The sequence below is a fragment of the Nicotiana sylvestris genome, chromosome 11 (assembly GCF_000393655.2).
Source record: "Nicotiana sylvestris chromosome 11, ASM39365v2, whole genome shotgun sequence".
Lineage (NCBI taxonomy): Eukaryota > Viridiplantae > Streptophyta > Magnoliopsida > Solanales > Solanaceae > Nicotiana > Nicotiana sylvestris.
The window spans coordinates 155,510,740-155,533,345 of record NC_091067.1 but is presented as its reverse complement, the minus strand read 5'-3'; the positions used below and the strand labels follow the sequence as shown (position 1 = coordinate 155,533,345).

Below are 22,606 nucleotides of genomic sequence, written 5' to 3'. Positions count from 1 at the left end.
TCTAGGTATCACCGTATCAGCTTGTTTTTTTTCCTGCTTTCGTTATTCAAGCAAGCATTTTCGCTTGGACTAATCTATTCTTAAATGGTGCCAGTATTCGTGCTGGGGGAGTTGGAGTGAATCTTCAAGCTGCTGATACAGTGATACTTTTTGACACGGATTGGAATCCTCAGGCAAAACTCAAACTTACTTTTGAGGATCTTTTATATTTTGATTCTGTGGCTTTTGCTTACTGCTCTCCCGGTTTGCTGCGTTTAGGTTGATCTCCAAGCACAGGCAAGGGCTCATAGGATAGGTCAAAAGAAGGATGTTCTTGTTCTTCGATTAGAAACGGTAAATGGTTTCTCACTTCTGTCAGATTTTCTATTCATGCAGTTGCAGATTCATTCTTTTATAAAATGATTATTGAAACTCCTTTCTTAAGATTGTCGTCTGCTGTTTTGTGGATCACATGGGTCATTCTGATTTATTTACAGTGGTTAGCATTGTTAGCACGCAATTTCTTAAGATGTATCTTTAGTTCAGTATCCCGTCATTTCTGGGTACTAGCACCATTCATGCCCTTGTAATCTTCGTTCTCCAGTTTAGTGGCTGAACTGTGTTTCCTTTTGTGAAGCGGGATAAGACTTTGTTCTAGGACATGTATGGAAACTCGATATGATTTTAATAAAGTGTCTTATTTTTTAGTCCTTGCATGTTTGTTAGATGAAGCCAGTTCTTTTAGTGGTCGTTCATCTGTAATAGTACTATAATTCACCTTGTGTCTGCTTTCTTTCATTTCTACTCTGGGTTGACTGGTTGAGAGGCAACAGTCCTTTTAGCAATGCAGAGAACTCAGTCTTAGCTTTTAAAACTTCAAATGTGAAGCTTGAGAAGCTTTGCCAGCATTTTGAATAGATGCTTGCCCTTTCCATGGGGGGATGGGGTGGCATTAGCCTGCTCCATATAAGGAAAATGCATCAAAGTAAGGAAAAGCATGTTATCTAGGTAGCCAAAGCTACAGTTACTTCGTTTTTCTTTTTGCGCTTTTTCTGCGATTGGGTAAAACAATTAAGTGTGCAGTCCTTAAACAATCATTATCTAGATAAGTGATTTTTCTTACGAAAGCAATCAAAATTCTGTTGGACTTCACTTCATTAATTGCAGCATTCTTTGACTTCCTGATAGAGTAGGGTGGATGCGATTTTGGTTTCTTCAGAACTCTATGTTCAGATTATCCTGAACATTGAATGTTCTTCTAGAGTTTCTCAATGATACTTCTTACTTCTAATATATATAAGATAGAATGGAAAGATGAATTGAAGGTCTGCCCCAGAGCTGAGAGCGCCCAAGGCTTTGGAAGGGTCAAATCTTATTAACCATATGTGACATTAATTCTTGCCACAATTTGTGTATCAATACTGTAAATAATTTGTTGATCCAAATTTTCATTCACAATTGCACCTACGGTATCTCTAAGTTGCTAATTTCTACAACCTTGTTGAATTAGGTCCAAACCGTTGAGGAACAAGTTAGAGCTGCTGCGGAGCACAAACTTGGAGTCGCTAACCAAAGCATTACTGCTGGATTCTTTGATAATAACACAAGGTCTTTTGAAGGAAGTTTTAAGAATTGGAAAATCTGCTCAACCTTTTGACTACTTTGGTGAATACATTGTGCTTATAAACGTATTTTAACTTGGTTGTAGTGCGGAGGACCGAAGGGAATACTTGGAGTCCCTCTTGCGTGAAAGCAAAAAAGAGGAAGCTGCACCCGTTCTTGATGATGATTCTTTGAATGATCTTATAGCGCGAAGGTAAAATAGTAGCAGCAAATGCGCTCTTATTCTGCTGTGAATTCATTGATACATTAAAATTATTTCCAGTGACTTGTGTAATATGACATTTCTTACACCAGAAGAGCAAATTATGCTGTGTTATGATTTTATCCAGTTCATTCCAGGCAATGTGGCACTGAAACTGCATCTCAAAACCACATCACTCTTAGGACCAATATTTCATTTGTCGAAAAGCAGCATTTGAAGCTCAGTGCTGACTACCTTTTTGTCCCTTTACCCTTTTTTCTTCTTTCATTGTTGAGAGCTGGAGGTTATATTTGCTGGCTAGTCATCAGTTCATTTTTATTCTATGGCACCGGTGCTATATTTCTAATGTATTTGACATGTATTTGCAAGAACTATTAGGCCTACTAGCCATCAGGTGCATAACTCTGATATCTCTACTCCCCATGTGCAGTGAGCCAGAGATTGATATATTTGAATCAATTGATAGGAAAAGGCGTGAAGAAGAGATGGTAATCATGCCAATACTTTATTCCAGGCTATTTAATTCTCTCATTTTCTGGATGGATATCCTGCTAATCCGGTTGAAAAGTTATTCACCCAATTAGTTTATCATCATTTTACTAATTCACGCTTGGTAATGCAGGAAGTCTGGAAGAAGTTGTGTTCAGAAAGTGTAACACAAAGTTCAGAGCCCATTCCTCCTTTGCCCTCTCGACTTCTTACTGATGAAGACTTGAAACCATTTTATGAAGCAATGAAAATAGATGATAAGCCAGCTGTGGCTCCTAACCCTGGGTTAAAACGGAAAGGTGAGAGTCTTGGGGGCCTTGATATCCAACATTATGGACGTGGAAAAAGAACAAGAGAGGTTGGTTATACTTTTGGAGACTGCAGGCACTTGCAACCATATCTTTTATCAATGCTTATACTATCTGTAAAATAACTTATTATCCATTAATTTGTTCATTTTAATTCTTGTTCTTCCTTAGGTTCGCTCATATGAAGAGCAATGGACAGAAGAGGAATTTGAGAAAATGTGCCTTGCTGAGTCTCCTCAATCACCTATTCTAAGAGAAGAAATTCAGGAAAAGAAATTCCTTCCAGTCTCTGGCAGTTGTCCTGCCCCTGTTGTTGCCATTAGTGAAATACTAACACCAGCACCGGATCAACCTCCTCCCCAGCAGCCTGCACAAGAACTTCCCCAACAGCCTGCCCAAGAACTTCCCCAACAGCCTGCACAAGAGCTTCCCCAACAACTTGTCGGGCCCATAGTTCAACAAAGCCCTGTGACCGTGACTCCGCCATCTAAACGGGGCCGCGGAAGGCCAAGGAGGACAGCAATAGTGACTGAAATCTCACCGTCCCCTGTCGTTCTTTCAGCAACCGCAGCTGTAAAGGTGGATAGCATATCCGTTGCAGAAAATACTTCTACCAGTCAGGCAACTTCTGGGCCTGTTTCTGTGTCCATTCCTTGTGCTTCCTCTGTGGAAAGTACCAGTGCAACTATCCTAGGGAGTGCTACTGCTGTTGCTCCTTGCCATCAGCCAGTTGTTCCTTCTGTTGCTTCTCTGTCTGGTCCTCCTTGTCCTCCTACAATTGGGCAGGGCAGGGGACGAGGTAGAGGGCGAGGTCGAGGTCGAGGGCGAGGTCGGAAGGTTGAAAATGGAGGAGAAGCTCCAGGGCGTAGAGGAAAACGACAGAGTGTTACAACAGAGGCGTTTCTCTCCCCTCCAACTCAAGCAATAAGTGAGTCTGTCTCGGCAGCACAAGGTGTGAATGTTTTGAGCTCTTCAAGTCACCATATGCCTCCAACACCTCCCTCAACGGGCAAGCCTGATCTGGTGCCGCAGGTAGTGGCAGGTTTGGGTTCAAAAGTCCTTGGTCATGCTCCTGCTTCCGTGAGAGATGCTAATAAGGAACTGAATTCAGTTTCTATGATGCCTCTTGCATCATCTTCCACTAGCAAGGAAGTAATCTCTGTTTCAACTGTGCCTGTTATTCCATCATCTTCTTCCAGCCAGGACCCTAGTTCAATTTCACCTGCAGTTCATTCATCCTCAAAAAACCATTCAGAAGACCATCGTTCCTTCTCTGCTGCCCAGACCGAAGCTACTCCGCAAGCTAATGCAATTTCAGTTGTGCCTCATACTTCACCTTCGGCTGGCACGGAACCAAGTTCTGCGACACCTGGTCCTCTTCTTACGTTTACCTCCAAGGACTCCGGTTCAGTTTTACCTGCTCCTGTTCCTGCATCATCTTCTGCATGCATGGAACTAAGTTCAGTTTGCCCTGTTCCTGCTGTTGCATCCTCCTGTTCCAGCATGGGTCCAACCTCGTCAGCACCTGCTCCTCTTCTTTTAGCATCTAATGCAACAGGAAAATTAGATTCTGGATCGGATAAGGGGACATTTTCTTGCTCTTCTGCTATTTCAGGCCATGACGATTCTTTATGTGATTCTTCTATCTTGAAGAATATTGGTCAAGGAGATTCTGGTGTAGGAACTGGTCATACTTCTGATCCAGTGCCACCATTGCCTGCAATTTCATCGGTTTCACAGTATAGCACTCCTCCCACTGCACCTAAGCCAGGTAGAGGACGAGGACGCAAGCCTCAAACTGGAAGTGAGCCACCACGGCGCAGGGGGAAGAGACAGGATTTGATCACCACAACTGTTACTGAGGGGTTAGGTGCTCAGGATCCAAGATCAATTGAACCCCCACAAAAGAGAACCAGGTTATCTGTTGGGAGGAAGCCCACTACAAGAAGCAAGCGTGAGAATGAAGCTCAACAAGTAGTTGTAGACCAGTCGGTTGCATCTCAAAGGACTCCAGATTTTTCTGGACAAATCCCTAAAGATATGGTCCGTAGTGAAGTTGATCCACAGAACAATGCTATCAACAGAGACGCATCTCAATCCCATGCTATTCTGGTTCCTGGTCAGGTGGGTGATAATGTAAACCCGGATACTGCTACTGCTGAAAAGGTTCTCGATGATGCTCAGAGAAAGGCAACTGTGATCCAATCTGTTGCACCTCAAAGTTGCTCTGGTCCTCCTATTGAGCTGCAGATTAATATGGTCAACTCTGGCGATTCTCCTGCTCAGGTTGGTGTATCTGCTGAAGAGGTTTATACTGTAATTTGAATTTTGAAACTGCTATGACTTAAAAGGTTCTCCAGGAAGTGCAGGAACAAACAGCAATTGTCCAGTCAGATGCATCTCAAATGATTCCAGATCCTAGTGCAAGGCCAATCCCTCAAGCTATGGTGCGTTCTGAAGTTGAGCTACATAGAAATGCTATCAAATCCGATGCATCACAATCCAGTGGTCATGTTGCTGAACGGGTAGATACTGTAAATATAAGCTGTGGAGCTGCTCCAACTAAGGAGGTTCTCAGTGAGGATCAACAGATAATGAAAGTTCAGTCAGCTGCATCTCAGACGCCTTCAGTTCTCTCTGTTGGGAAAATCCCTGAAGATATAGCGTTTAATGAAGTTCAGCCGCAGTCTGATGCTATCCAAACAGATCCATCGTCCCATGTTACTCTTTCTTCTGCAGGGGTGGACAATCTCAAGGAAAAGGAAAATGCTATGACTAGAGAGATCCCCTTGGTAACTCCACTATCAGAGACCAAAGAAGAGGGATATTCGAGAAGTAAATATGACAGCCATCCAAATTTACCTGTATCTTGTGATGAGTTGGCTGTATCAACTTCAGGATCAATGGCTCAGGTTAGTGATTGTCTGGTTGAGGAGAGTGAAGGTGATTCTAAGGGTGAAGGTGCTGAAAAGAGTGAAACTAATTCTAAAGGTGAAGGTGGTAAGATTGAGGCTATGAATGACAAATGTGAGAGTGATAGTAAGAATGAAAATGATGAAAAGGAATCTGGGAGATGCATGAAGGCTGGTGAATCACAGGCATCATCTCTATGTTATGTCGAACCTACATTAGTTCAGATCCATGTAAGCAATTGCACGAATGCTGCTCTACTCGATAAGGGGGGTTCATGCAAAACTTCACTGGCAGGTAAGAGTGGGGCAAACATGGCTGCAGAAAAAGATGTTGACCAGCTACAGACGGAGGATCTTTCTCATGATAAATCATTTGTTAGTAAAACTGAGGTAGCCAGCATTGAGAGTCGTGCTGATGGTGGACTCACAAAAGAACAGGAGACAGGAGACACCATAGAGGAGGAGACTGTTGTTTCACCTGCAGTGGGGACTGACAGTCAAAATATGAAGGGAATCACATCCTTTGCATCTCCATCTACCGAGACAGAAGCTTTAGTTGATGTTCATCAGGAGGACAAAGTTGAGGTATCGGGAGAAGGAACACATTCTGATAAAGTTGTAATGGCCAAGGTTTGTGAACAAGACAAGTTATCAGTTAACGCTTCACTGGAGATAACTAAAAATTTAAGTAGGGTGGAGGAAGAAAAATCTTTGACTCCAGAAACTTTTGAGAAGCAAGCTAATGTTGCAGACTCCCTTACAGAAAAATGTGAGAGCGATCTTGCAGCACAAGATCCAGATATGAAAAATTCGGATGTAAGTGAAGTTGCACTAAGCCCTAGAAATGAGTCCCGATCCAGTTTAACTGGTGGCACATCACAAAGGGAACCTGAACAACAAGCAATTACTGAAGCAAACTTGCACCCAGGTATTTGTAGCAAGGACTATTCTTTATCTAGTTCGGATAATCAATTTGATAGAGTTTGAAAGACAAAAGCAAATTTATTCCAGTATACCTTGTGAATCTGATATGACACCTGTTGATAATTTTGTAGAGACTCTGCGAAGCACGGAATCTGGTGCTCGGGAGGAATCCCTTTCACTTCGGATTGCTTCACATCCTGAAGCTGTTGAGGCTCCAAAAGAAACGTTTTGCAGCAATCATGACACGAATTGTGTAGCTGAATTACAGGGTAACATGAGTTCTGATGTAAAGGAAGGTCTTTTTAATTCTGAAGCTAATGTGTCTCAACTATGTCCAGCTGTTGGGTCATCTGAAAATCACCCAGAATTAAAACAGGTTATGGTGGAAGACATGCGAACTAAAATTTGTGCGGAGTCTGCTTCACATGAAGTTGATGATATTGTACCGCCTCAAACAGAGAAGGCTGGCGTTCAGTGCCGTGATGATTTGTCTGTTGAGACAAATGAGGGCAGAAGATCTGAAGATAATGTAGATGTTTTAAATGGTGAACTAAAAAAACCTCTATCCAGCACAATTGCTGGAACATCTGAAAAGGTAGCAGATCTGCAGTTAGTTGCTGAGGAAAACACAGTAAGGATAAATGATGGTTCAATAGATTCAGGTCAGGTGGCAGAAAAGTCGAAGGATATATCAATCCAAGATCTTACTGTTGAAGGTCAAGAGACCAAGGGAAGTGATGCTGCTGAAGATACTTCAACATCAAATTCTACATTTAGTGAACCTCAACACAGTGCTGGCACATCTAAAAATGAAGTGGTATCTCAATTTTCTGCCTTACAAAATATAGAAAAGATGTATAGCGAGTCAGTGGCATCGGGTGAGGTAACAGCTCCCAAACCTCTGATAAAAAAGTCTCAGAGTTTGCATGTCCAAGACCCGGTGGACAAAGGATTTGATGCCACTGGAGATGTTTCAAAATCTCTGTCTGAACTAAATGAAGCTCAACCTGGTGGAACATCTCAAATAGAGTTACAGTTGGTTGCGGAAGAGAACTCAGAGACGAGGAATAAGGAGGATGGTTTACCTGATGCTACAGCTGTTAAGCCCCCACCGTGTAACTCTGAGAATTTGGGTATCCAAGATCCTGCACATCAAGAACCCGAGAACCAACGATCTGATACAACTGAAGAGTTTTCAACATTAAATGTTGAACTTAATGAATCTCAACCAGAAGCAGCAGATGGAACTTCTGAAATAGTGGAGTCTAATTCGGTTTCCAAACAAGACATGGAAATTCCTGAGGAGGTTGCTACCGTGGATGTTACAGCTGAGAATGCTGCAGTAGGGAAGTCTAAAAATTTTCCCTCGATAGATGTTGCTGTTGAAGGAAAAGGGAATAAAGAATCTGACGTAATAGATGAGATTTCCAATTCTGAACTCAGTGAACCTAAATCCAGTCAATCCACAATTAATGTGGAAACACATTTAATTTGTGATGAGTGGGGAATGACTGACAAGGAGGTGGCTCCACTTGAAGTTGAAGTAGTTGAAACTCCATGCAGAGATTTTCCTGGTTGTTCTGGCAGAGACTTGGAAGTTGAAGGACAAGAAGAAAAGAAGTCTACTGCAAGTAAAAATGTTTCTAACCCTGAGAGTAAAGAGCCTAAAGGCAGTCCAGGTGCTAGAGCCGCTGATAATGGGGCAAAATCGCAATTGGTAGCTCAGAGGAACTCCGAGACAGCTCTGAGCAAGGAGGTCTTTTCAGGTATAGTGAGCTCAAATCTGAAGTTGCAGCACCGAATTCTGCTAGTAGCACTTTCAAATTGTTTCTCTTCCGTATTAATAGTTTCTCTTCCTGCTTCAGGCAAAGAAGAGAACTCCAGTATCAAGCAAGGCGGAGATGAAGACGTGTCAACTGCAACAGAGTATGGTGATGAAGAATTGTCATCTGCTACTGGGGCTGGTGATGATAAAACTGTGTCCCCTGCAGTTACTGATGCTTGATCTGGCATTTCTCCTGTATTGCAGGTAATGTGTTGTTCTTGCTTTAACAATGTTTCAGAACTTGGATACTTTGACCATGTGTTCCTGTTTTTGTTTTATTATGTACATTGTTATTCGATTGAGGGCAGATAGCTATTCTTTTTATTGCTGTTATTGATTACTACCTGCTTGGATTACTTATGTACAAATTACAAAAGGGCTGTATTAATTGTTCATAATATCCATTTACTATGTCCTTGCTTTACTAATTCTCACATATTGCAAATTCGTTACTATAAGTTCCTTTTCTGTATGGTTTACCGTATGGAAACAGTTTATAGGCTGAATCACCTCTTAGGCAGAATAATGTCATCTGTTTTCCAATCGTCCTTCCTTTCTTGTCTCATTTGCCTTTGCTATGTAGGATTTCTATATTACCTCGAGGGTTCTGCTTTGCTTGTCTGTTTCTTAAAACTTGGACTGTTTTATAAATCTTGCATCTGCAGCAGAAATAGTCATGCAAGTGTTTTTACCAAGTTCAGAACAGCAATGAATAGTGCTTTAAAATGTTGTCATTGTTGGGATCTTATGTCACTAATTTCAGGCGGAGTGGAATTAAGTTCCTTAGGCTTTCTGCATCTAATCTTTTCTTTAAAATGGTTTTTGCCTCTTTTTATCCCTCTGGGGATATCTGATAAAAATGTTTACCTCCTTTGTTTTCGTGATATAGTAAACTTTAACCCCCAAACATTTACCCAGGAGTGCAGCAGTGACACATTTCCACTTTGCTCCATTTTGCGACTCTAATCACAACCATATGATTGGAAGTGGAGGTAGCACTAGGCTACCACTCCCCTGTCCCTTACGTCTTTTACCATTTTAAACCCATGTCGAGCTCTTAGTTATTTCTATTTTTATTTCTTTTTATTTATTTATTTATTTATTTATTTATTTATTTATTTATTTATTTCGTATGTGTGCAGGCAGGCAGTAAAGGTGGATTTTTGCATCTTATTTAAAATGCTTATGAAAAGGTTACGTCTTGACAATCTTGGGAGGATAGGAATTGATATAAACTAGCAACAGTTCCTCGAGGATTTCCAGTTCTTCATGCGGATCTCCCGACGTAAGTTGTGGCAATTCTGTCATGACTTATAACTCTTTTTTTTTTTTTCCCATCTACTTTTTCTTTTTGCTCAAGTCAGACAGAAAAGATGCCAGTGGGGTAAGCCTATTATTCTGGTTTCATGAACTTCCATCACTCCTACATAATGTGAGGACGGTTAGGGAGAGGGTTGAATAGTCTCTTTATCCGTTTGATGAAGGATTTTCATAAGATGTTTTCAATTGGGCAGGGTTTAGGGGTGGTCTTTTTTCTTGTTTAAAATGTGCATTCATCTTCGTTGTCAACTAGAAACTAAGTACCTTTTCGCTGTAACAGGTGATGGATGAGCAGAACTGGTATCGCTGGAATCTGCATCTTCAAAGCGGATGATTCAGGTTAAAGTTTAAGATAGTATGTGAACTGGTAGTGTGTGCTCCCTATTTGCTGTAAATTATTAATGTAGTTATTAGCTCATTCTCTCCCCCCAACACCTTTTTCCCCAGGGTGTATGCGATTGGTTCAAAAATCTATGGCAGCTGTATCAATATTATTTCTGCTATAGTCAGAAGCTCCTCTTTGTGGCCAAGTTTCTCTCTCTCTCCCTCTCTCTCTCTCTCACACACACACACATGCCATTGACTCTAGGATTGCACCTGAATTATCCATAGTCGTCTATTTACCTACTTATCAATTTGTTTTCCACTTTCTATGTGACGCTTCAACTTTTTGTTTATATAATCTGTAGTTTAATGGAAAGTGCTAATGAATTAGTACCAAGAAAGCAGCTGTTCACACAGAAATAGAGGCTGTTAGGTCGCACACTTGGCTACCTCAATCAACAGTTAAACGTAACTGACTAAATAAACCAAAAGGTATGCAAACTGGCCATTGCCTGCGTTGATTTATAAGTCTCTGCAGGCCTCAAGTAAAACAAAAACTAACACTGGAATTCTTGAAATAAGAAAGCTACACTTGAAGTTGAAAGGTTTTGTTCATTATGTTATACTAACTTCGAGCTGCGGAAACAACCTTGTAGAAATGCAGGATAAGGTTGTGTACGATAAACCCTTGTGGTCTTATCTTTCCTCGGACCTCGCTCATAGGGGGAACTTAGTGTTAGCTTAACAGACTTAACAAAAACCAATTCAACTTATAGCCTGTTTGGCCAAGCTTCTTTTTGGCCAAAAGTGCTTTTTTTTTTTTTGGTGGTCAAAAGCACTTTTGGCCAAAAATTGAGGTGTTTGGCCAAGCTTTTTGAAGGAAAAAAAGTGCTTTTGAGGAGAAGCAGAAGCAGTTTTGGAGAAGTAGAAAAAAGTAGCTTCTCTCCAAAAGCACTTTTTTTGAGAAACACTTTTGAAAAAAATACACTTAGAAGCAGTTTTTAAAAGCTTGGCCAAACACTAATTGCTGTTCAGAAGTGCTTTTCAAACTAATTAGCCAAACACAAACTGTTTAAAAGTACTTTTGAAAAAAAACACTTCTCAAAATAAGCTGATTTTTGCAGCTTGGCCAAACGGGCTTTTAGATGGAGATAGAGGGAGGTTTTGGCCTGTAATTACCGTATAAATGTCGAAATTGTTCGGCAATTTATTTTGTCACGTTCCAATGGCTTTTGTCACAATTCTACTAATACCATCAGAAGTTTTATTTTGTGTCTTATACAACTTACACTAGTTGTATGAAGCTCCTTTTTGTCTCGCAAATTTGTGGACCCCAATCTTACACTTCTGGGTCCACAAAACTGTGAGACAAAAAAGTTGTGTTATACAACTAATGTCAGTTATATGAGACACAAAATAAAATTTTCCCTAATACCATTTTCGTACATAATTTGTACAGGTATTAAAGAGTTAATATTTGCTTATCTAATTATATCTAAAGTTTGAAATGATATTTGTTCTTGTTAACTTAAAACACATTTAGAAGCACAACCGTCCAAAGGAATTTGGAATGACCAAAAGCATCATTGATGATCAAGGCGCAATAGTAACAATATTTTCTCTAAGTGGATTGAAAGAATATCTGCACACGGAAACCTTCTTTCTCCTTTTAATTTGGATAACCAGTGTCTTTAAATTTTTTAAAATGATTGAGCCAAGTTTAGTTGGTTTTCGAATAACTATAGTAAAATAAGGATTTGAAGTTGGAACTGTTGAAACAGTGGTTTCAAAAACAGTTATTTGGAGTTGTATTTCAAGTGAAGTTTATCCAATCTAGTTTAAAATAAATCTTCAATTTCCACTATAGATTTCCAAATATCATACACTTCTTTTCTCTTTTCAATTACCATAAAAAGGAAACTAACACCCGACTGAAATTTCATTTCTTAAAAGCGTTGTCCAAATGGGTATGAATTCACCACAACTCATTCAGTCAAAGTAATGAGTACTCCGGATAGTCACTTTCTTACCTTTATTATACATGCTTAGAGCTCACTATACATATGCGCAATGACTTTGGTATAAGATATAGGCTTAATAAATACTTCATCCGTTTCAATTTAGGTGAACATATTTCTTTTTTAGTCCGTGCAAAAAAAAATGATCTCTTTCCTTATTTGGAAACAATTTACCTTTATGCAATGATTTATAGCCACACAAAATATATGTGCTTCATTTTACACCACAAGTTCAAAAGTCTTCTCTCTTTTCTTAAACTCCGTGCCCAGTCAAATGAGTTCACGTAAATTGAAACGGAGGGAGTAATAGGAATAGATACACGATAAAGTTGATATTTACGTGCGTTTAGCGATGGTTTAAGTGCATTTAGCGGCGATTTAAGTGTACTTAGCTGCGGTTTAAGTTTGTTTAAGGGCGGTTTAGGTATATTTAGCGGCATTTCACAGGCATTTAGCTCAGTTTAGCTGCAGTTTACGTGCGTTTAATGGCAATAAACAAATAAATAAAACTGAAATTGCTGAGTAAAACTTAAACAATAGCTTCGCAGTATTATTTATTGAATGGAGGTTTTGGCAACTTTAAAGTTTATCAATTAGATGAGAGTAGTAATAATAGTAATAACAATAAGCAAATAAATAAAATAAGTGATACATAAATAAGAATCGATAAATATAATAATAATAATAATAATAATAATAATAATAATAATAATAATAATAATAATAATAATAACGGAAAAGGGCCTAAAATGCCCCTCTACTATATGAAATAGGACATCCTAGCCGTCTAAAAATGGGCTCAAAAATGTCCTTCTCCACTAACGGGAGACTCTAAGATCCGCGTGGAATTACATTTGCCTAATTAAAAATTTCAATCCTAATTTAAAATGCCACATGGATTTAAAAATACCCAACTCCTTTTATTTCCCTACTCCCTACCCCCGGGCCCACCCCCCAAAAAGCCCTAAAATTCCCCATTCGCACCCCCAAACTCGAAAACCCCGGAGCCACTTTCCTCCGCCCTCTCGCCGCCGTTGAAGCACCTGAGAAGGTAGTCCAGCTCGGTGATGAAATATCCAATTTAACCCTCGCTGACGCTCAGAAACTCGTCGAGTACCTTCAGGATAAGCTCGGTGGTACTGCCGCATCCTTCGCTCCCGCCGCCGTCGTCGCCGCTCCTGGCGCCGCCGCCGAAGCTCCTGTTGTGACAGAGGAGAAGACTGAATTTGACGTAGTTATTGACAAAGTTCCGAGTAATGCGAGAATTGCTACAATTAAGGCTGTTAGGGCTTTAACTAGTTTGGCTTTGAAAGAGGCTAAGGAATTGATTGAAGGATTGCCTAAGAAATTTAAGGAAGGTGTGTCTAAGGATGAGGCTGAAGATGCTAAGAAACAGCTTGAAGAAGCTGGTGCTAAAGCTTCTATTGCCTAAAATATGAATTTGTGGTAAATGTTTTATTCTTATTTTGTTTTTGATTATCTTTGGGAAAATTGTCCTACTTTTTTTGTGTTTTTGTAAGAGAATTCAGTTGTTAGATATAGTTTGTTCCCAATTTTCTAAAATGAAGAGTTTCTAGCCGTATTTGCTTATGGTTCTGCAAAGTGAAGGATAGAGCTTTGGTTTTTGAGTTCAGTTACTCAGTATTTTCCTCGACAAACATAGATATATGTATGAAAAGTCACAAAAATTTCAACAATTATTTGATTCAGGACTATAATTTCAAAATACAATGAGTTTAGTGTTAAAAGCTCGACAGATTAGACTGCCCGGGGGTAGGGAAATAAAAGGGGTTGGAGTATTTTTAAATCTACGTGGCATTTTAAATTAGGATAGGAATTTTTAATTAGGTAAATATAATTTTACGTGGATTTTATAGTCTTCCGTTAGTGGAGAAGGACATTTTTTGAGCTCATTTTTAGACGGCAAGGGCAAATAAGGGGCCAACTTTTAACGGAGGCTAGGATATCCTATTTCATATAATAGAGGGGCATTTTAGGCCCTTTTCCGTAATAATAATAGCTAAAATATGAATACTCAAAATGATAAAACTATAATTTATGATGTGAAAAGAAAACACAGTCAAATTAGTACATCTGAACACATTTTGCAAACCTAAAATAAACCATATTATCTTGCGACGACGTCTTTATTGACCATGTAATCATTTTCTAAAGTTGGAACCTGAAATGATTAAAATAATAATATAAAATTGGGATCAAAATGGCAAAAAAAAAAAAAAGATTAGAGAAGTTAGAGTTGTACCTAGGACTCAGAGAGACCAGAGATCAACAGATATATATGTTTGGAAATAATGGGACAATGCTTAGACAAGAAAGGTATAAACAAGAAAAATATTATTAAATTAAGAAATAAACATAAAATAATTATGTGAGAAATAAACAAAGAGACACACTCTTTCTAAATGATAACTTCACACTGCCACCCTCGTGTATTCTAGGGAATGGGAAAGGATGTCCCATTGCTCCCAACCCTATGCCTTATAAATTTGTCCTAATTATAAAATCTTTTTGAAACACAAATCCCAAAATGTATTGCAAAAATAATAAAGAAAAATAGAGACGAAGAAAGAAATAAGAAAGTGAAAAAAGGTAAGGGATGAATGTTTTTCCAAAAAGATTTAACTTGAATTAATGATAATATAAAATGTTTTATGGGAGTTAGGGGGCGTGCAGAGGCGGATCCACAACATAAATTTTATAGGTTCAACTTTTAAAATTTTTAGTATTGAACCTATTATATTTATAAAGTTATGAGTTCATATATGCTATTTATATAATTTTAATAAATTTTTACATATAATTTTCACTTCACGTCGAAAGTTATAGGTTCAACTGAACCCGTTGGCAACATACTACATCCGCCTCTGGGGGCGTAAAGGTAAAAAATTTATCCTCAGATATTTATATCATATTATATTAATTTTTATGATTAAGTGATGTTGATTAATATTTATAAATATAGCCTTTTCATCATGTTATTTATTTTGTATGAACGGAAATTAAAAATAATTAATTCTCCTTTTTTTTGACTTAAGAAGAATGGACTTTTGGAATATTTTGATGCCAAAGATTCACATGCATATCTATGCTTACTTTCTAACAGAATAGAGTGTGTTTGTGATTCTTTTGTTTTTATTTAAAATTTGTATCTTTGTAAGAAGCCACCAGTTTAGCTGATTTTTATTTATCAAAAGAAAAGAAAAAAAACGAGGAGTGGTATAAGAATTCGACCTAACTTTAACTAATGCAGGATAGTTGAAATAATCATCTCTGTTACCAAAATATACAAGGCAGAAAATGTTCTAGGACTAACATTGAGTTCATATTAATGATGATACCAAAATAGTTGTTTCTTAGACTATGTTATATAAATATCTAATTTCCATGCTTCAGTGGTCAAATTGAGGAAAACCAATATTTTCTATTCAGTAATAATAAAAGGGAATTAGTGATTGGGTGTACCAGCAGTTTAGCTTTAATTATGTCCTTACGAGTACAGTTTAGACAAGTTTAATCATAATATGAGTTCAGATTGTAATGATCTTTGACCTATTACCGTCCAATTGGACTTTTGCTATCTTAAGTAAACCGTGTTAATAATGAATCGCCAGTCAAATTCTCTGTTTATTTTTACTTAAAAAAAAAAGAAGGACAACCCGATGCATAAAACATGTCATGGACGGCTTCCAGTCAAGTCCCATGACCCCTTGGACGCGCCCCATGGCGTCCTGGCAAGTCTCCCAATGCTTAGCGCCATGGACGGTCACGTAGTCTTAACCGCGCCTAGTGACAAGCGCGCATGTGCCTATATCGCCCCATCGGTAGCCTCGCCAGCGCCCAGCCATAAGTAGATGCCAACAGCGCCGCGAGCGTAGACTCTAATGCTGAAGACAAAGGTTGCCAATGGACCTACTTCTACTTTGTAGGAATCTAAGTCCTTTTTATTGTAAATATAGAGTAGTTTTGCTTCTTGTATTTTCATTATGTCTCTAGCTTAGTTATGTCAAGTCCTGTATCTTTGGTTTATTTTTTTAAAAGTATTATTAGAGGGAATCAAGTAGTCAAACTTTCAAGCAAGCAAACAATTTTCTATATTCATGTCTCTCTCCCTCGACACCATGCTGCCTTCCTGTAATAACTTTCGTTAATGCAATCAAGCTTTCTTTCATTCTCATTCTCTTTTCTGTTCTCTCAATTGCTCTTGATAGTTTTTCCGTACAACACTGACAGTCTCATCTAGCGTAAGGAGGGGACCCCATTGGCGGATAGTAGCCGTACGAGCATCGGTTGCTTAGCCTTACGTCACCCTTCCAAGACATATCAGAAAGCACCGCGTAACATGCATTTCGCATTCACGCAGGGTACATGAAAGGCCACACCTAAGAGGCGTGATATAGACAGTTTGTCCTAATATAAGCATTAGTGCTTCCAAGCTCGAACCCATGATCTATAAGTCACACGGAGGCAACTTTATCATTGCTCCGAAATTTCCCTTCATTTACTTTTACCAAGCGTTATGCATAGATTATACACTGATTATATATATACATTTGCAAGCTGTCTTAAGTAAACTAATGTCAATAATGAATCGCTAGTCAAATACTCTATTTACTTTTATTAAAAAAAAAGCAGTCTAATATATAAAATATTTCGCATTTATGCATGGTTCAGGGAAAGGCCGTACCTAAGGTGTGTGATGTTGACAGCTTGCCTTAATGCAAGTATTAGTGGCTGCATCCAAACTCAAACCCATGATCTATAGGCCACACAAAGACTCGTTGCCACAAGGCTCACCTTTATTACTTTTACCAAGCGTTATGTATAAGTTATGTATACACTAATTATATACAATTAACAATATTCATGAGTTACACACACACACATATAAACACACAGAGATTATTTTTAGTTTAAGCAGTTGGCTGAGCATAAGGCTGTCAAATTTGGCACAAGCCCAAATGACTCACCCAACCCGTCCAAGGTTAGGCTAGTTATTGACCCGCTCATTTATTGAGCCAAACCCATCTTGACTCAACCCATTTAAAGTTGGGTTGATTTTTAGCCCAAATTGATTCATGAGTAACTTTTCCAAAGTATTTTAGAAATAAATTAAATTTTTTATTTGATATGTTATATATGACCATAACAAAAGAAAAAAAGTTTTATTTAGTAATTATATACTCTCTTCGGTCTACAATAAGTGACCATTTTACCTTTTTATTTTGGTCCAAAATAAGTGTCCATTTACATAAGAATTAATTTTATTTTTCTAAAATTTACTCTTATTTACATATTCTAATGTGTCAAGGCTACTCGCCTAAAATTGGCCCAACCTGCTCATTTGACGCCTCTGGCTGAACAACTATTTAAGTTAATTCTTTTATCTCCCGTCTCTATAAATTGTACAGTACATTAGGTCAAGAGTAAGAAAACATGCATGTTCCTTTTATAAAGACACGTTCCTACTTTTGAAAACTAAGTATGGACTATTATGTCAAACTTTTAATTTGACAGAGAATGTCTCTACATTTCATGTCTATGGATAGCTTCTTATAAATCATGCATTTAATCCCATTTTCCGAAACTGGAATTTGTGATCCCACCATATATTTGTATAAAAAGAAGCTCCATTTTTCTCCAATTTAAATTAAATTAAAACAATACAACAATTACATATCAATTCTAAGCAAGTTACCAACTATTATAACTAGCTATATTAACAGTTGCGTCTTATCTCAGTCCAATATTATATAAAATAAAAATAAAAATACTAACTTAAAAGTCTTTCTGTTTGACTCAAAAGATATTGGAATCTTTTTGAATAAATCAATCAAAGAAAGTGAAGGGGTAAATCTTAGCTAAGTATAATAATCTCTAGAACAAAAGGTACGCAAGGTGAATATAGAGGGTAATATTTCTTGACTTTACCAAGATGAATCCTCAAACAATAATGGCATCAACCGTTTATGTAAGCAAGTATTACAGTGAGTGTCTTTAGTTGGAAAATGCAACAGGAGTCCCCTACAAGGTTGTTTTTACGCTATATATTTAAGGGACAAATCCCTTCTAAGCTCTAAAAGACAAATCATAGAGAATATTCAGAAGAATATTCCTAATGCCCCTAATGGACCTACACCACTGCAAAAATCGTACAGTCTCTTGTTCGCTCGTCTGTCGTCCCCTGCAGGATGTCGAGCTACGAGGATCTCGTCGCTTGTCGTACTCATCAACAATCGTCGTCGTCCAAATTTGGACCCATACGGTTAGTCCCTCCGCTTGTCGAGGTTGCAACTTGGTGCGTCCTCGATGAGCGAACACCACTCGCTCTTATGGAGATATTTGGTCTTACAAGGCGTTACGGCTTGGCTAATAATGGGCGGTCAGCGTGCTCAGCAAGACACCAGATAGTGTATTTTATCGGGAAATGATGTCATCTCCATGTGCGTCATCATTATGCGTGTTTTCGAGACAGTGGTTGAGTGCTTGTCACTTCGATTTCGGTGCTACTCTGCAACCTTCCGCTTCGATTCTGGCGCCACCCAATCGTATAAATAGGTGGAGGGTTTGTTTTTTTCAAAAACTCTTGGCCATTTCATTTTTGGTTATCCTTTCTCATCCCTCCCGAGTTTGTTCTAACAACCTTCTGCTTCTTCTTCTTCCATTCTTCGTTCACAACCTTCTCTACTGTTTTAACACCTTTTTCATCGAAGAAATGCCAAGAACACATCGATCTCGTGAGGGGGTTTCTGAGGACACCCCGTTATCTGTGGTGCTCCTCTCTGGCGGTGAAGATATGATGGTGGAGGAGGGTGAGCTGAGTGTAAGTGCCGATAAGCTGGCGACTGCTATTTCTGAAATGGCGGCCTTGGAAAATACCCTCTATGTCTGTAGGTCAGAGCTGATCAAGGAGAAGGAGGCATCCGAGCTTAAGGTAGCGGGGCTTGAGGGGCGTGTTAAGGAGTTGGAGGTGGAGCTATCCATGTTGAACAGACAAGTGGTGTCGCTGGGAGCAGAGGATGCGAATCGACGCTCGCAACCTTCTACGTCTCATGCCTTGGTCGATCTTGTCTTGCCTTGTTGTTTGTACGAGTTGTGGGTTCATGCTGAGGCCCGGCTTGACGTTTACAAGGCTCTTCATGCTGACGGGAGGGCATCTGAAGTAGAACTTCAGGGTGTGCGTGCAGAAGCTCGTGCAGCTCGTGAGGCATGCGGATACGACCCTTTTATGCCTGACGGGGATGATATCAACTCTGATGATGCGAACCGTCTTGCCTCTGACTCTTGGTATGAAGATGCATATCCTACCGGGGATGATGTGTAATTTTTGGTTTATACTTACTTTTTGGTTCAGGACTTTTGTAAGGGCATGCTTGAGTCCATTGTAAAGATAGATGCTAGTAATATTTTGTTGTAATGAAGAAATCATTTTGTCGATTTAGCGATGATCTTTGTAATATCTATGATATCCCAGGTACTTGTCGAATTGTTAAGCCAATTTTGCTCCTGGTGAGGTCGGGCCCTTTTCTTTTGGCGATGGCCTTAGCCTTTGGGATGCTACTCTCAAGCTGGCACTGAGGTAGTGTCTCGTTGTTGTTCGAGTGAAGTCGAACTCCATTTTCGTCGATGGCCTTAGCCATTGGGATGTTACTTTCGAACTGGCATCGAAGAAAGATCCCGTCATTTTTCGAGTGAAGTCGAACTCCATTTTTGTCGATGGACTTAGCCATTGGGATGTTACCTTCAAACTGGCGTCGAAGTAAGATCCCGTCGTTATTCGAGTGAGGTCGAACTCCATTTTGGTCGATGACCTTAGCTGTTGGGATGTTACCTTCGAACTGGCGTCGAAGTAAGATCCCGTCGCTGTTCGAGTGAAGTCGAACTCCATTTTTGTCGATGGCCTTAGCCATTGGGATGTTACCTTCGAACTGGCGTCGAAGTAAGATCCCGTGGTTGTTCGAGTGAAGTCGAACTCCATTTTTGTTGATGGCCTTATCCATTGGGATTTTCGTTCATAAATTGGAGATTTGATTATGTTCCTGTAGGAAATACATATCGGCTTTGTACATACAATAGAGATTCGATTATATTCCTATAGGAAATACATGTCGTCTTTGTACATACAATGGAGATTTGATTATATTCCTGTAGGAAATACATGTCGACTTTGTACATACAATGGAGATTTGGGTATCTATATCCATTCCCTTCATTAGTCGGCCTGGAGATTTCGTCGATAGGCGGGGTAATGAACAATACTTCGAACCTCGAGACGTCCCCCCTTACCGCCTCATTAAAAACCTCACCAAGAAAACTTGATTGGGACAAAACACGGATGAGGGAAAAAGAGTACGACTTAGGTGGCGCCTCCTTTCTGAGGTGGAAGTATTTGAGGTGGGCGACATTCCAATTGTTTTGGAGTAGTTTTCCTTCCATTATCTCTAACATGAATGCTCCTTTGTTAGCTGCCGCCGTGATTTTGTATGGACCGTCCCAATTTGTTCCCAGTTTTCTTTCATTAGAGTCTTTCTATGCTTGTGTTTTAGCTTTGAGGACGTAGTCTCCGACCTTGAGCGGTCGTACATTGGACTTCTTGTTATAGTACCTTTCTGCTTGTTTCTTTTGGGCTACTATTCTTACATGGGCCATATCTCTTTGTTCTTCGACTTCATCCAAATCTTGTAGCCTACTTTTATCGTTGCTTGGTCCGCTTTCGTTGGAGTACCTCAAGCTAGGTTCTCCCACTTCGACGGGTATAACCAAGTCAGTATCGTAGACTAATGAACACCTATGCTAGTTTTTGGCATAGTGCAGTATGCCTATAGTACTTCTGGCAGCAGTTCAGCCCTTTGGCGTCCTCGAGCTTCTTTTTCAATATATTCAGTATCACTTTATTGGAGGATTCGGCTTGGCCGTTACCGGCGGGATGGTATGGTGTGGAAGTATTCACTTGATGTGCCATTTTTCGAAAAACTCGATTGTTTTCTTTCCGAAGAACTGAGGTTCGTTGTCACAGCTGATTTCTTTGGGAATGCCGAAGCGGCATATTATATTTTTCCATATGAACGCGATAACTTCTTGCTCACGTATTTGAGTGTATGCACCTTCTTCCACCCATTTAGAAAAAAAATCAGTTAAAACCAAAAGGAAACGTACCTTACCTCGTCCTGCCGGGAGGGGTCTAATCAAGGCCAACCATGCACTACTATTGAGTAGCGAGAGAGGTCGAAGTAGCTTTTACCCGATGAGGTCGGGATCGATTTTCGCAGGGAGCTAGATATTGGAGTTGAGTGTCTATCTAAAGTGGAGTTGTGTATTCGTTCCAAATTACACTTCTAAACATTTTGGGTTTTGATTTTACTTCTAGTTGTGTAATACTACAATGCTAAATTAAGCTTAAGGTTAAGCTATCGCGAGTTGTTCAAATAGGTAAAATGCACTAGGGTAGTGACTTTCTCCCAGGTGGTTAATTAACGGATTCTTGAGTCTAAGGATAGATTGTCATATTTGGGGAGTATGATATAACCATTGCACGATTCTACTCACTCTACACCTCTCGGTGGTTCAAGTGATTTTTCCCTAATTGAAGTTTTCAAGTCCAATTGGATATGCAAATTTGTGCAAGCAATTGAGGTTCAAGTCGGGTATTACTATCTCTAGTTTTAACCCTTTAATTGGGGCTATCAATCTCTTGAGTACGCCCCAATTCCTTGTTGGAACAATTTAAGAGACTTAGGCTCTCTTCCTCAAGTAGAGACAAAGTCTTCTAAATAATAACTAGTGTTTGCAACCACTAATTCAACAATTAAACATGAAATTAGTCCAAATATCAAACACCTAAAGTCAATCAAGCCCTAAAACACAAGACCCATCAATTACCCACACTAGGGTTGAGCCACAACCCTAGCTTATGGGTCTAGCTAATAATAATTAGAGAAGAAAACAAAGCAATAGATGAAGAGAAACTCATAATAATTAATTGCTAAATTAAACTTGAAGATTCAATGTTGAAATCACGCTAAAATTACTCAAAATAGCTAAAAGGAACGAGCGCATCTCTTGATACAAAACTATCTCATGACCTAGAAATGGGAAAAGAATCTATTTATACTAGGCTGAAAATCTTGGACAAAAATACCCTTACGGGGCTAGTGCGGACCGCATAAAATCGAGTGTGGCCGCACTAAGGCTCTGGGCTTGAATAATCAGCTCTCTGAACTCAGGCAATGCGGATCGCACGAAATCGAGTGCGGCCGCGGTGGCTTCCATTGCGATCCGCACAAAAAGGACCACGAACCGCATTGAGCTTCATCCTCCAAAACACCACCTCTCTGAACCTTGGCTCTGCAGACCGTACTAAATCGAGTGCGTCCACGGTGAACTCAATGCGGACCACACAATACCCTTTGTGGCCTCATTGCCTATTGGCCTGAACAACAACCTCTCTGAACTTCACTTGTGCGGACCGCACAGAATGGTGTGTGGCCGCATTGGCCCTGTTTGACTGAGCTTTTTCTTGTCTGGGTACTTGCGCAAGGTTTCACTCCTTTTTGAGCTAGTTTTTAACACCTTGTCACCTTGTTGATCAAACCTGCAATCAAGCACAACTTGTGAGCCTTTTGGACTATTTTGTATACAATTCTAATCAAAACTTGAGTAAGAAG

The 22,606-nt window shown here is 39.4% G+C and overlaps 2 protein-coding genes across 4 annotated transcripts in view; both read left to right on the top strand.

Moving 5' to 3' along the window:
- LOC104249324 (chromatin structure-remodeling complex protein SYD) overlaps window positions 1-10,112 on the top strand; it is a 32,139-nt gene extending 22,027 nt beyond the window's left edge. Inside the window, exons 26-37 of one of the 3 annotated variants that reach the window (XM_070162372.1) lie at window positions 95-173; window positions 259-333; window positions 1,490-1,587; window positions 1,688-1,795; window positions 2,235-2,292; window positions 2,427-2,651; window positions 2,773-4,887; window positions 4,971-6,441; window positions 6,569-8,203; window positions 8,303-8,466; window positions 9,405-9,547; window positions 9,863-10,112. In XM_070162372.1, coding sequence (XP_070018473.1) covers window positions 95-173; window positions 259-333; window positions 1,490-1,587; window positions 1,688-1,795; window positions 2,235-2,292; window positions 2,427-2,651; window positions 2,773-4,887; window positions 4,971-6,441; window positions 6,569-8,203; window positions 8,303-8,442 — 6,004 coding nt within the window. In that variant the 3' untranslated portion in view covers window positions 8,443-8,466; window positions 9,405-9,547; window positions 9,863-10,112. Of the gene's footprint in view, window positions 1-94; window positions 174-258; window positions 334-1,489; window positions 1,588-1,687; window positions 1,796-2,234; window positions 2,293-2,426; window positions 2,652-2,772; window positions 4,888-4,961; window positions 6,442-6,568; window positions 8,204-8,302; window positions 8,467-9,404; window positions 9,548-9,862 lie in introns of all 3 variants that reach the window. The other 2 variants (XM_070162371.1, XM_070162370.1) reach the window with 2 other exon arrangements.
- A 2,758-nt stretch (window positions 10,113-12,870) lies between these two features.
- Window positions 12,871-13,526, top strand: LOC104249325 (large ribosomal subunit protein bL12c-like; the record flags this gene model as incomplete). Its single annotated transcript, XM_070162178.1, has 1 exon — window positions 12,871-13,526. A coding segment is annotated over one exon (486 nt), but the record flags the coding sequence as incomplete, so codon positions are not given.
- Window positions 13,527-22,606: the final 9,080 nt, after the last annotated feature.